The sequence below is a fragment of the Pongo abelii genome, chromosome 18 (genome assembly GCF_028885655.2).
Source record: "Pongo abelii isolate AG06213 chromosome 18, NHGRI_mPonAbe1-v2.0_pri, whole genome shotgun sequence".
Taxonomy (NCBI): Eukaryota; Metazoa; Chordata; class Mammalia; order Primates; family Hominidae; genus Pongo; species Pongo abelii.
This window is the reverse complement of record NC_072003.2, coordinates 21,719,985-21,734,940: the sequence shown is the minus strand read 5'-3', so window position 1 is coordinate 21,734,940 and position 14,956 is coordinate 21,719,985. Positions and strand designations below refer to the sequence as shown.

Sequence of the window (14,956 nt, the reverse complement as noted above, 5' to 3'; positions counted from 1 at the left end):
TTCATAGAGAAGGAAAACACTTCTCCTTTTCTTTTCTGAGAACTTAACTGATAGCATTTGGATGTTGTTTCCCCTCCAAATCTCATATTGAAATGTGATCTCCAATGTCGGAGGTGGGGCCTGGTGGGAGGCATTTGGGTAATGGGGGTAGATCCCTCATGAACGGCTTGGTGATGAGTGAGTTCTCACTCTATTAGAGCTGGTTGTTTAAATGAGCCTGGCACCTGCTTCTCTTTCTCTCTCACTTCCTCTCTTGCCATGTGACACGCCTGTTCACCCTTTCCCCTCTACCATGATTGTAAGCTTCCTGAGGCCTCAACAGAAGCCACACAGATGCCAGCACTATGCTTCCTGTATAGCCTGCAGAACCATGAGCCAAATAAACCTCTTTATGAGTTACCCAGTCTCAGGTACTCCTTTACAGCAATGCAAAATGGATGAATACATCAACCTAACCCAGCCTTCCTGTTTCTCCCCCTTGACCTCCACAACACTTCCACTCCAGAATGGGAGACACCATGAGGTTCTCTCTGCAATACCCAATGTAGCCTGAGGCATGAAGCCATTTTAGCCCATGGAGCAGTTACCTGGGTCATGCCCTTAGCAGGGTTTGGCCAATAAAAAGCTAAATAAGCTGTGAATCTTGCCCTGAGGAAGTGAAAAGTTTTATAGAGAAGAGCAAAACCGGAATAATTGGCATTAGTACACTGCTCAAGTCAGACAGACATATTGCAAATACTCAACATTCTTGACCCCCAAAATCTATCAGTATAATAAATATCATTGTTTTGAGGCGGGGTGCAGTGGCTCATGCCTGTAATTCCAGCACTTTGGGAGGCTGAGGCAGGCAGATCACTTGAGGCCAGGAGTTCAATTCCAGCCTGGCCAACATGGTGAAACCCTGTCTCTACTAAAAATACAAAAATTAGCCAGGCATGGTGGTGCACACCTGTAATCCCAGCCACTCGGGAGGCTGAGGCAGGAGAATTGCTTGAATGCAGGAGGCAGAGGTTTCAGTGAGCAGAGACTGCACCACTGCACTCCAGCCTGGACAACAGAGTGAGACTTTGTCTCAAAAAAAAAAAAAAAATCATTGTTTTGACTTGTTCAGTATGGTTTGTTACACAGCAGTACTAGCTGCAATGCCCTCCCAACTTCTATGTCCTGTGTTCATGAAGAAAGAGATAACTCGAATGCATGGCACAAATAAATAATCTTTAATTTCAATAAATAGCTCCCCATCACACCAGACATTATGCTGTGGAAAAAGATACAGAAGCATCCAACAGAGAGAGAGGAAAGGGAGAGAGAGAAAGAGAGAGAGAGAGATCTATTCTAACTACACTAATTCCTTAGCATGAGAGATATGACATTGGTTCACAGACAAACACAGAAAGATCCTCAGAGTATGATTAAGGAAGAAGATCATCATGGATGGGGTGTGATGGCCATTTTAATCCATGTATCAGGTCTTTGTATGTCTTTCGTGGGTCACAATCACCATGATTCGGTCAAGAAATGTTACTTTTGCTCTATCATATCCTATTTACTTTACACAAACACACACACACACACACACACACACACACACTACTGTTACCCAAAGTGGGATCTCTGGCAGACAGGAGGACACTGGTTGGACTCTCACTGGACAGGAGAGGCAGACAGAAGGCAGTGCTCAGGGCTGAGGTCCTGGCCCATCGCCATGCTCTCCAAGAGGACACATAGGTACACACGTGTTCGCCTGTGAGGGCACATGCACGAGGACATACACATATATACCCACAGGGAGTTCCCTGGGATGAGCTAACACAAGGACAATTCCGTTAAGCCAGGAGAGGCTTCTGACACTGGAATAGTTTTGGTTGCCATTTGGTTTCTCCAAATGGTCCATAATCTAGTTATCACATTTACTAAGGAGAAGACAAAGATACTTACACCTTTGGAGAAAGGTATCAGGTTTGAAGAACCCCAGGGAACAGCAGCCTGTTCAGAAGTTACCCAGTGGGTGTGTGTTTTGGAAGTTGGGGGTGGTCAAGTCTCCCACACACTGGCCAAACTCTTGGTAAATTTAGTCTTGATGGAGGTTGGCACCCTTTGGGAGGTCCTTTCTCTGGCCTGAGGGTTGAAAGTGCATTTTGGGGCAGGAGTATTGACAAGAGCAGGCACTGCCAATAAGTCCCACGGCAGAGCCCACTGAGCTTGTGATCTATGGATGGGGCTTCCGGAAAGTTCCTAGGCCTCACTCACTGAGGGCAGCCGTTTTGTGATCAATAGCCAGCTTCCTCTCAGTTCTGAGAGGATTTGGGGTGTCTGTGTGTCTGTGTGTGTGGACGTGTGTAGACATGTTGCAAGTGTGTATGCAGGTGTGGATGTAATAGTATGTGACACATTTTTTTCCGTCTTTTTTTTTCAAAAAAACAAATGAAAGCTGCCTTCCCTGCAGCCCTCAGGTCACCTCCAGGGAGGCAGGAGACACGCGGTCACACTCAGCTCGTGACCTCAGGCTATGCCACTGCTCCACAGCTGTGCGGTGCGTGTTGAGCATGCGCCTCCAGTGGTTGGACTCAGAGGGGCCTGAAGAGTACTGGCCAATGACGATCCTCCCGATGAAGTCGTTGCTGCTCTTCATGTTGTGGCCGAAAACTAGGGAGCCAGAGGGTCGAGGGCAGGAGGGAGGCAAGAGGAAGGAGGGGAACAGAACAGGAAGGCAGGGAGAAGACAGAGGCCATTAGTCTACACATTTGTCAACTGCAAACATGGGTGTCATCGTTTAGGACACGTTGTCTTTTTCCTTTTCTTGGTGAGAACTCCATCTCCCTCATCTCATCCTCCTGTCAGTCTCTGCAACAGCTGCACCTGGTTTCCTGCCATCCCATGCCAGCCAGATTCTTACCTCTCAGCCTTGGCACTGGCTGTTCCTTCTGCCAGATAGCTGCACCACCTGCAGTATGCAGCCTTAAACGTATGTCCCACTGCATCACCACACTGCATATAGAGCTCTGTAAGTGGATAGTTCTAGTGGAACAGTGAGCCTGTCAATGTAGTGCAGTTGAGCAATTAAACAAGGGTTTCTCAATCATGGAACTGTTGACATTATGGGCGGGATAATCCTTTCCCGTAACTGTCCTGTGCTTTGTAGGATGTTTAGCAGCATCCCCGGTACCTACCTACTAGAAGCTGGTAGCAGCTCTCTCTACAGCTGTGACAACCCAAAATGTCTTCGGACAGGGCCAAATGTCCCCTGGGGAGGCCAATGCATTCCAAATGGGAACCACTAGGTTAAGCCATGGGCCATGGGACCAAATATCCTGGGGGTGAATCCTGGCTCTATCATTTGACCAAGCTCTGGGACTCTGAGGCAGGCAAAGTAACCTCTCTGAGCCTCAGTTTCTTTATTAGTTAAACAGGAATTTTAATAGTGCTTCTCTCATAGGTCAATGTGCAATTTCTATGAAATAATGTGTGTAAAGCTCTCAGCACACAGTGCCAAGCAAGTGGTAAGAGCTCAACAAATGTTATACTGCTATTTCGATCCTAAATTTCTGTCTGTTGACCTTTTATAAAAGAGACTTCATGTCTCCTCTGTTCCATCAAATGGTGAAAGTTTGCTGAGAGTAATGGCTATGGCAATTTCTTCCACTCCTTGTTGTGCTGCATGTCTCTTTGAAAGGCTTCTCTGTTAATCCCAACTTCAGCTTCATTTGTGTCTTTCAAGCCTAATGAGATGGTTAACTTGATTTATCTTCCCGGCCAAGTTCCGCCTAATTCTTGATCTGTGTGTGGGTAGTCCAGGCATGCCATCTCACTAATGGGAAAGCAGGCTATGCCTGTGTTATAAATGAAGGGCTACAGAATGGGAAATATCACAGATTCACCCAGCGTGAGCCGAGCAAAGGCGGGCTAGATCCCAGGAGGGATGCTGAATATCATATAAACCGACTAAAATATGCAGCCAAAAACAGAGCTTGAATGCTAACGAGCCTCTGTTCTCCCCTGTGGGTTTCACACCACGAATTCCAAATGATGAAAATGAGGGAGAAAAAGAAAAATGGAAAAATAAAAACAAAAACTCCATCCATCGTCCAAAAGCCAAAAAGACTTAAGGAAAACTAGGCTACGTGAAATAATGTCATCTTCATCAAGAGGGATGGGTACCTGTCAGCTCTGTGGAGAAAAATTGGACCATGTATATTTTTTGTACATTTGGTAACATGCTCAGTATGTATACGTGGACCTCATTTACATGCAAATTACTTACAAAGAGAAATAATAGGAATGGAAGCTTTGCTTTATAAATGAAATTGCTAAGGAGCTCTCTGCATTTGAAAAAAATAATTGAACAGTTAACACTCAAGGCTTTTAGGAATGACACTTAGTGGGCAGTGTAAGGTTTGATCTCACCAAATGAGGAGAAGTTACCAGAGTCCCCTTCCCTGTGAGCCTCAAATCTAAAATAAGATACTATTATGAGACCACTTCAGGCCCCATTTAGTTTTCTTCTTTGGGGGAAAAATGTTCTATCTTTTTCTTTCTCTCCAAAGCTCAAGAATGACAATGCAGAAACTCCCCTTCTAAATGGGTATGGGTTCTACTTCTCTGTGAAAGGGATTTAAGAAAGGAAATTCTGACCGGACATGGTGGCTCACATCTGTAATCCCAGCACTTTGGGAGGCTGAGGCGGGTGGATCACTTCAGGCCAGGAGTCTGAGACTAGTCTGGGCAACATGGAGAAACCCCGCCTTTACTAAAAAATACAAAAAATCAGCCAGACATGGCGGTGTGTGCCTGTAGTCCCAGCTACTCAGGAGGCTGAGGTAGGAGGATCACCTGAGTCCAGGGAAGTCAAGGCTGCAGTGATGGTGCCACTGCACTGGCTCTAGCCTGGGTAGCAAAGTGACCTTGCTTGTCTCAAAAAAAAAAAAAAAAGGGGGGGGGGGGAGGAAATCTCAGTCTCAAGTACTCTCATGTGCCACTGGTGGAAAAGCAAATTTTGGGGTGGTTCACAGCATCTGTTCAAAATAAATATGTCATAACTCATGACTCAGCAATTTCACTTCTAGGAATTGATCTCATAGAATTTTCTGCACAAATGGACAAAAATACACATACAAGGATATTTTATATAGCAGGAATGGGCAAACTAGAGCCTCCCAGTCAAATGTGGACTACTACCTGTTTTTGTAAATAAAGTTTTATTGGAACACAGTCAAACCCATTTGTTTACATAATGCTGCTTTTGTGCAAAAAGGGCAGAGTTGATGTCTCAGTCCATTCGGGCTGCTGTAACAAAATGCCATAAACTGGGTGGCTTATAAACAACAAAAACTTATTGCTCACAGTTCTGGAGGCTGGGAAGTTCAAGATCAAGACACTGGCAAATTCGGTGTCTGGTGAGAAGCTGCTTCCTCATAGGTGGTATCTTCTCACTGAGTCCCCACATGGTGGAAGGGACAGGCTAGTTCTCTGGAGCATCTTTTATAAGGGCACTAATCCCAATTATGAGGGCTCCAACCCAAAGGTCCCACCTCCTAATGCCATCACTTTGTGGGTTAGGAATTCAACATATAAATTTGGCAGGGTGGGGAACAACTATTCAGACCACAGCAGCTAAATAATTTGGAGGCCATGTGGCTCTCAAAGCCTCACATATCTGCTATCTGTCTGGTTCATCCATGTTGTAGTGTTACTTTTTATGGCCAGCTAACATTCCATTGTATGGATATGCCATGTTTTGCTTATCTGTTCATCAGATGATGGACATTTGGGTTGTTTCCACCGTTTGACTATTATTATGGATAATGCTACTGTAAACACTGATGTCCAAGTTTTTTTTTTCTTTTTTTTTTTTTTTTTTGAGTTGTAATTTCACTCTTGTCACCCAGGCTGGGATGCAGTGGTGCAATCTCGGCTCACTGCAACCTCCGCCTCCTGGGCTCAAGTGATTCTCCTGCCTCAGACTCCCAAGTAGCTGGTATTACAGGTGCCCACCACCATGCCTGGCTAATTTTTGTATTTTTAGTAGAGACAGGGTTTTGCCATGTTGGGCAGGCTGGTCTTGAACTCCTGACCTCAGGTGATCCACCCACCTTGGCCTTCCAAAATGCTGAGATTATAGGCATAAGCCACCATGGTTGGCCTATGTACCAAGTTTTTAAGGTCATACATTATGATCCATTTATATGAAATGTCCAGAATAGGCAGGTCTTTAGAGACAGAAATTACCATTAGTGGTTATCAAGGATAGAGGAAAGAGGGAATGGGGAGTGATAGCTAATTGTCATAGAGCTCTTTTTGGGGGTGATAAAAATGTTCTGGAATTAGATAGTGGTGTTGGTTGCACAACCTTGAAAATATACTAAAAAGCACTGAATCATATACACCAAAAGGGTGAGTTTTAAGTTATGTGAATTTTATCTCAATTAAACAAATTGCCAAAAGGGAATACGAAAAAAAAAAAAGATTATCTGGCTCCTTATAGAAAAGTTTGCTGACCCCTGCACCAGGGCATTGTTTATAAGAATGAAAAACTGGAAATGGCAAGACTGTCCCTAAGGGAGTATAGCTGGGGCTGTTGGTACCCTGCCTACCCCTCAGCCAACCTTGGAGGCTACTCATGGTTTCTATAGATAGTGTCCTGCCTCAAGCACCTGCAGCTTCCTGCCTGAGCCATGCCAGCTTGTCTGTGCTAACTGTGATTTATGGTGAGGACCTTGGGCCACTCAACATTAGCTTGACCTCTGCAGGAGCTGGAGACTAGGCTCAGCTACCCAGATGGTCAGACATGACTATACGACCGACCTCCTCTAACTATGCTGGACACCAAGGCTCAGGTGAGCCTCCTTGGGTGGCAATACCCTGAGTGTGTTGTCGCACATCCTTGCAAGGAGAATTAGGCACTGCTCATATAACCTCAGTTGAGGAGAACAACCGGAAGCTTACATCTGGTCTCTCTTGGACTCTTTCCTATGACAAAGAGGACTCTTTCCCCTTTCTTAGTTTGCTGGGCTGCTATAACAAATTACCATAAACAGGGAGGCTTATAAACAACAGGAATTTATTTCCTAATGATTCCAGAAGCTAGGAAGTCCAAGATCAAGGTACCAGCAGATTCGGTGTCTGATGAGAGCTTGCTGTCCTTCATAGGTGGTGCCTTCTCATGCAATGGAAGCAGCAAGGCAGTTCTCTTGGGTTTCTCTTATAAGGGCACCAACCCCATTCATGAGGACAGAGCCTTCAGGGTCTAATCACCTCCCACATGGGGATTAGGATTCAACATAAGAATTTTGGGGGAACAAAACATTCAGACCATAGCAGCAATCTTTCACTTTGCTGATTTTGGTCTGTATGCTTTTTCTGTAATAAACTGTAACCATAAGAATAACAGTTTTTCCAAGTTCTGTGGTGAATCACTGGACCTGAGGGTGATTTTGAAGACCCCCTATGCTGCAGATATCCACTCGCCAAACATCCTTGATTTGTTTTCCTCCTTTTCCTGTCTCATTTGCCATTCCCTTATTCAAGCTTCCTGAGGTCACCTCCTAGTAGCCTGCTTGAGCTCAAGTCACTAAGTTCGTCTTTGGGAGGTACCTAGAATAAGACTGGAGGAAACGAATTTAATAACTTCTGAGATAATAATGCCACGGAAATCCATGTTGCCATTAAAAATGAGACAGACTTATCTATATGAAATGGAAAAATCTCCAACACATATTGCTAGGAGAAAAAAGCACATTACAAAACAGTATATGTAAGCACAATCTTTTTGTTAAAAAGAATGTTAATATACGTAAAGAAAACAATATGGATGTGCACCACACCGTTCAGAGTGGCTCTGTCTGGGAAGGGGGAAACAGGAAAATGTCCACTTTCTGTATTACGTAAGTATGTACAGTTTGAACTTCTTACAGCAAGTACATATTATTTTGGAAAGAAAACAAAGGAAAAATAAGTCACCGTTAGAGAATCCACATCTAAACCACCAGAAAGGATGAAAACTAAAAGGAAGTCTAATAGTCTACGCTCCTCATCCCAATTTGTAAAGTAACTTGGCTGGTGAATCACTTGGCCCTTGAAAGGTGGGAGCGCTTGAGTGATTCAGCCTTTCTGATGGGAGGCAGTTCCTGCCATGGCCATCTGAGTTAATTAGCAGGCACTGGAACTTGTAAATCACTTGGTAAAGTTGTGGCAATCTTAACAGTCTTAAAAAAATTTTAAATGCAAATTATAACAAAGTGAAGCTGAAGATAACTAATGACTTCTATTAGAAAAGTTGCCTGGGAGAATATCAAGATTGCCATCACTGTAAATTCTAAGTGTGTTGGAGAAAATAGAGAATTAAAACTATGTCAGGGGCCAGGTGCAGTGGCTCACACCTATAATCCCAGCACCTGGGGAGGCCAAGGTGGGAGGATCTCTTGAGCCCAGGAGTTCGAGACCAGCTTGGGCAACACAGCAAGACCCTCTTTCTACAAATTTTTTTTTTAAAGACTAGACATGTAGAATCCAAAAAGGGGCTTAGGGACAGTGGGTCAGATACCCCAGCCCTCTCCATGTTATAGGTAAGGAAACCAAGTCACATAGCTAATTGGTGATAAAATTTTCAGTATTTGAATAACCTGTGAATGAAGCCAATTCCTTATAACCACATTCCTAAATTCCTTCTCTTTAGAAACATCCATAACTAAAAATTTTGTTGTAAAGTACCTCCACCAAATATTTCTACTGATGGTTATGGGGGACTCTTTTAAATGTAGTCACTAATATATTTCTGGATATTGTAAGCCAAAAATACAATTCTAAGCCCCCTAACCATCTGAATGGGCCCCTTCTCTTGGTCAAGGGCATTCCAAAGGTGACCTGAAAAGCTAGTTCAGGCTGTGATGGGAAGGGGAAGTCAGACATGCCACCATTAACATCAAGACAGATCTTAAGACTGATAGAACTAATTCTTTTTTTTTTTTCCTTTTTTTTTTTTTTTTTTTTTTTGAGACAAAGTCTCACTCTGTTACCCAGTTGCAGTGGCATGATCTCAGGTCACTGCAACCTCTGCCTCCCAGGCTCAAGTGATCCTTCTACCTCAGCTTCCCAACTAGCTGGGACCACAGGTGCACACCACTATGCCTGGCTTTTTTTTTTTTTTGGTATTTTCTGTAGAGATGGGGTTTCACCATGTTGCTCAGGCTGGTCTCTAACTCCTGAGCTCAAGTGATCTTCCCGCCTTGGCCTCTCAAAGTGCCGGGATTACAGGTGTGAGCCATTGCACCCAGCCAGAAGAGACTCTTTAAGTCTGGTAAGAAACATTTACCATCTATTCTCTCTGAAGCCTGCTACCTAGAGGCTTTATCTGCATGATAAAATCTTGGTGTCCACAAACCTTTATTGTAATTTAGACATTGATTTCAGGTCTTTAGATAATAACCAATTGCCGGTCTTTGAATCCACCTAAGACCTGGAAGTCACCCCACACACTCCCCAGTCTCTGTTTCCAGCTGTCCCATCTTTCTGGACTGAACCAATGTACCTCTTACATGTATGGATTGATGTCTTATGTCTCCCTAAAATGTATAAAACCAAGTTGTAGCCTGACCACCTTGGGTGCATGTCCTCAGGACCTCCTGAGGCTGTTTCATGCACAGGTCCGTAACCTTGGAAAACAAACTCCTAAACTGATTGCAACTTGTCTCAGATACTTTTTGGTTTACAAAATGTACACACTATAAGTGTACCCTAGTCATCTGGAAGCAATTTCTCAACAACCTGTACAATCTGTAGTGTGGCAAGAAAAAAAAAAAAAAAAAACCCATCAAAACACTCAGAATTGATGTCACAAGTCTATGTACAAAATCCATGAAGAGGGCTTTCTCTAAGAACCTATTTAATGCTCATGGATTTAGACATAATTCAAATAAACTCAGTCATCTGGTTTTCCCATCTGGAGTAACTTAATATAGTGGATTGTGAGTACCAGACAGATAGAAGAACTCAAAAAACTACAATAGAATGGAACCATTTGGTGAAGAGGCAAATAACATTTTCCTCCTTCACAGGGCTGGGGGCTATTCACAGTGTGATCATTTATTTTTATAATTATGATCATGAATCCATTAGAATGTTCTGCTGAATGGATCAAAAGAAGTATGGGAATTTTGGTATCAAACACAGTTAAAAAATGTTAAGCCTTGTTTAAAGCTTACGGGGAAAGGGATCAGTAAGTGGAAACTTTACTCTCACAAAATGCTTTTAGTTCTCCTCCTCCAATGACTATAGAGTGACACCTTGCACAGTACCTTGCTCTAATGTTTTCTCTTCCGATTTCGCTGAATCTCCAGCACCCTAAGGCTACCCTCTGGGGACAGGCAAGTACCCGGAAGTCCAGTTCCCTTCTTCAGACAATGCATGGACACACCCTGCCTATTCCACTTTTAGGAATTTGAGACCCAACTTACCTGTAGAGTTATCAACATATCTATTTCCACCGTATCACAGCAATTCAAGTTGGGGAAATACAACGAGGAAACGAAAGTGTGGTGGGAGGCACCCACCAGGGCTCAAAAGTCAGGCTTTGAGGGAGCCCGGGATAAAGATCAGTTTATTAAGCACCTACTGTGTATTAGGGCCAGGGCTAAGCACGTCAGTGGATTGACTCATTTAATCATCACATCCAGCCTCCAGAGGAGAGTTTCTTACCCTTGATACTGCTGACATTATGGGCCAGATCATTCTGTGTTTTGCGGTGCTGTCCTAGGCACTCTAAAACGTTTGGTAGCACCTATCATCTCACACTAAATATCAGTAGCAATTCCTCCATCTCCCCTGTTTCTGTTATTTTATTTTATTTTATTTTATTTTTGAGACGGAGTCTTGCCCTGTCGCCCAGGCTGGAGTGCAGTGGTGTGATCTCAGCTCACTGCAACCTCCGCCTCCCGGGTTGTGATTCTTCTCCCTCAGCCTCCTGAGTAGCTGGGACTACAGGTATGCACCACCATGCCTGGCTAATTTTTGTATTTTTTAGTAGAGACGCGGTTTCACCATGTTGGCCAGGCTGGCCTCGAACACCTGACCTCAGGTGATTCGCCTGCCTCAGCCTCCTGATGTGCTGGGGTTACAGGCGTGAGCCACCGTGCCTGGCCTCCTCTATCTCCCTTGTGACTGCCAAAAGTATCTCTAGACATTGCCAGATGTACCCTGGGGACACAATTGCCACCCTTCCCGCCCCCCACCTCCCACATTTGAGGAGTGCTTTAAGGAAGTTGCTTTCACTGGCTCATTTTACAGTTGAGGAGAGTGAGTTCTAGAGGGTGAAAGGAGATCACTCACTGCTCCAGTCAAAACCTAAGTACCCTGAATGAGTCAGGGACAAGTTGAGGCTTTCACCTGTTGATATTTGCTGTGAAAACGAATTTGTTCTTCACCGTAGGAGCTAAATTCTTTGGTCGCTAATTTAGTTTGCCAAGGCAGACGGTTCTGGAAGGGAAGCTGGATGACTTAGAATGTGGGTGTAATAAACACTGCAAATTAAAAGAAAAAAAAAAAAGCATCTTTACCGATGGGAGCAGACTCAACAGCTTCTCATTTTGCATATTTGGTTCACAAGGTAATAAAGGACTCTCATTTGTGCCCTAGGCTCTCACTGCTCCCGTATGCAACTCTGAGTCTGATAGCACAGTGCAGGGACACCCCCAGATTATGGCTGGCACCCCAAAACCTCATCACTGTACCCTGCGATCTACCTCTTTGATGCTGGGTTAAGATGTCCCCCTATTTCTGAAAAGAAAAAATGCACAAAGCCAGCAAGACCACCCTGGGCTGTTTCATAGTCCTGCCTACTTCCTCATCCCCGAGGGGTCCCCACAATTCATCATCAGGTTGTTTATGAGTTAGCTTAACTGTTGGAGCAGACATAACGCAGTCTACACAGGCCTGCTTCTTCCCCTTTTCTTTCTTCCTACAGGGCAGCGCTGACACACTGCAACACAGGTGGTCCTCATTCTCTTTCCAACTTTTGCAAAACCTCTTCTCACTGGAGCACTCTCTTTTTTTTCTTCTTTCAGAAACCTAGAAGCTTTTTCAGGTTTTTTTTGTTTTGTTTTGTTTTGTTTTCAAAACAAGGTACATCATATCCCTTCCCTGGGCCTCAGTTTCCCCCTTTATACAATGAGCGGGTATATGTAGATTTTGAGTTCTTTTTTAGCTATGACATTTCTTTGGTTCTACGAAGTTTCATCCATGACTTAACGGTGATGTTTTTCAAGCTTTTCTGGCTCACTTCGTGATTCACAGCAGCTGCTGGGACAGAACTTTTTTTCATGTTTTTCCTTCCAACAGTCATAATGACCATTCAGTTAACTTTATTATAATAATTAAAAATCAGTAACAGCAAATCTTGATGTCTGTGTACTAGGAACTGAGAAAAGCACTTTATATATGTTGTTGTTTTTCTTTTTTAAACTTAAATCTATATCACAGCCCTATTTTTATTGCCATTTTGCAGATGGGGAATTTGAGGCTCGGAGAAGTTAAGAGGTTGAGTGCTCAAAGCCACCCAGCCAGCACGAGGCACAGTAGAAATTGAAACTCAAAGTCCAGCCTAATTTCTTCCTTTATCTCAAAAAGAAGAGGCCGAGCACAGTGGCGTATGCCTGTAATCCCAGCACTTCAGAGGCCAAGGTGGGAGGATCGCTTGAGCCCAGGAATTCAAGACCAGCCTGGGCTACATAATGAGACTGTCTCCATAAAAAAATTTAAAAAGTAGCTGGGCATATTGGTGCACACCTGTAGTCCCAGCTACTTGGGAGGCTGAGGCGGGAGGACTGCTTGAGCCCGGGAGGTTGAGATTGCAGTGAGGCATGATCACGCCACTGCACTCCAGCCTGGTCGAAAGAGTAAGACCCTGCCTCAAAAATAATAATAATAATAATAGTCTCACCCATTTCCTACTTCCCTTGACCCTCTCATGTGATAAGGGCCAGTTTGGGTAATAGAGATCTATGGTACATGTGTGTATGTGTGTGTCTTTGAAGAGGGGTTAAAACCTCAACCCGCATGTAAGGGAAAAGGCCAACAGTCAGAATGGCCCTGGAAAGTCCCATGAAAATCCTCATAAAGGCGCCATGTTGGGGCCCTTCTCGCCATCTCTCTAGGGTCCAGCACGGTCAGGATTGGCTCTGACTTTTGAATGAGCGGCTGCCTGTTCAGTCAAGCAGCAGATAAGGAAGGAAGATGTCCTATATTAAAGACTGTTGATATGAAAAATACAATGATAGTACCCAACAGTTCTATAGTGCTTATCACATACCATCCCTGTCCTGTGGATTTCAGTACACAAATTTAATCTGCACAACAAATCTATGAGGTTTGTACTATGATTACCTCTATTTTATTATTTCCTTGAGCCTAGAGGGCACATACTGACAGCATGATGCATCGTCCTGGGAACTGACCTAGACCAGCCTTGAGCAGGCCCTGGAAATAGGCTTGGGCTGTTTGGGTGGGAAATTCTGGGATCCCAGTATTTGGAGATGATCTAGAAAGGAAGATGCAGGCTCCTTGATGCCTGGACTCCTCACTCCATAAATTTCTTGCCTCCTCCCATTTACAGCATGAGGCCCAAGGTAGAAGCCCTCTTTGTCCTGGTCTGCAGGCAATATTGGCTTAGAACGAATTATTTAATTTTTATTTTAAGAGAGTACAGTGGAGTGCAGTGGCATGGCATGATTATAGCTAACTGCAGCCTCAACCTCCTGGGCTCAAGTGATCCTCCTGGCTCAGGTTCCTGAGTAGCTGGGACTACAGAGGCACCTCACCATGCCCAGCTAATTAATTTTTTTTTTTTTAGACTAGGGTCTCGCTGTGTTGTCCAGGCTGATCTCAGATTCCTGGCTTCAAGCAATCTTACTCTCCTCAACCTCCCAAAGTGTTGGATTACAGATGTGAGCCACTGTGCCCGGCCTGAATTTTTTAATGCAGTTGTTTTCAACAGGGGCCAATTTTACCCCACAATCTGGAGGCATTTTTTATTGTCATGTCTCGGAGGGAGGGGTGCTGCTGGCCTCTAGAGGGTAGAGCTCAGGGATGCTGCTCACTATCCTACAATGCACAGGACAGGCCCTACAGTGAAGAATATTCCAGCCCCAAATATCAGTGTAAGTGTGGAGGTAGAAAACCTCTGCCTTAAGGGAAAAGCAGCGACGATGGGAGTTCCCTTCATTAAAACCGAAGCCTCCCTCTCCCAACCAAAGGAAAGCCATTGGGACTCAAAAGACTATGGCAGATCCACAGGGTAAAGGAGCTGGGAGACTCAGGAGCAGGTGGGAGGAAAGTCACCTCCACTGAGCTAGACAGAGCTTGGGAGCTCAGCACAGAAAAAAATCTAGAGCGAATTTAAGGGGAGAGAAACGGGGGAGTGGAGGAGAAACTTCTGAGAAATGTTGCTTTGGCTTATGAATGAGATCTCTTTCTCCTTCCTCAACAGATGAAAGTCAAGGTTGAAATTTCTTTTAAAATTCCTTTGGGGCTGTGGGACCCCTTTCTTTATGCCTCAGTGTGGAGCCTGCAGTGAAGATGACATATGGGTTGAAGAATCACTTTCAGATCCACGTGTGAATCACACTGACTAGAAGGAAGCACACTTTATAGCGACACTAAAGGTGTCACTATAAAGCAACGTGCTTGTTTTGACACGAACAACCAAAAATGTATACATCTGACTGAGGGTCCTCTCTACATTTGTTTCAGAGATGCTGGCATCGCTTGGGGGAAGATGTACACTGCAAACTGTCTACAGAGCTAGTTACAATATTTCATCTATGTCATGAAATGTACACTGCAAACTGTCTACAAGCTAGTTACAATATTTCATCTATGTCATGAGCTTTGGGGATGAGGTAAGGCCTGGCCTGCAGAAGGTCTGGAATCAAATTCCAGGTTCACCATGAGCACCTGAGCAAGTGTGGTG

At 44.2% G+C, this 14,956-nt stretch overlaps 1 protein-coding gene across 3 annotated transcripts in view; it reads right to left on the bottom strand.

The window, feature by feature from the left end:
* Positions 1–1,194: 1,194 nt before the first annotated feature.
* SYT17 (synaptotagmin 17) overlaps positions 1,195–14,956 on the bottom strand; it is a 100,956-nt gene continuing 87,194 nt past the window's right edge. For 2 of the 3 annotated variants that reach the window (XM_024241372.3, XM_024241373.3), the window contains one exon: positions 1,195–2,646. In XM_024241372.3, coding sequence (XP_024097140.2) covers positions 2,450–2,646 — 197 coding nt within the window. In that variant the 3' untranslated portion in view covers positions 1,195–2,449. 3 annotated transcript variants of the gene reach the window in all.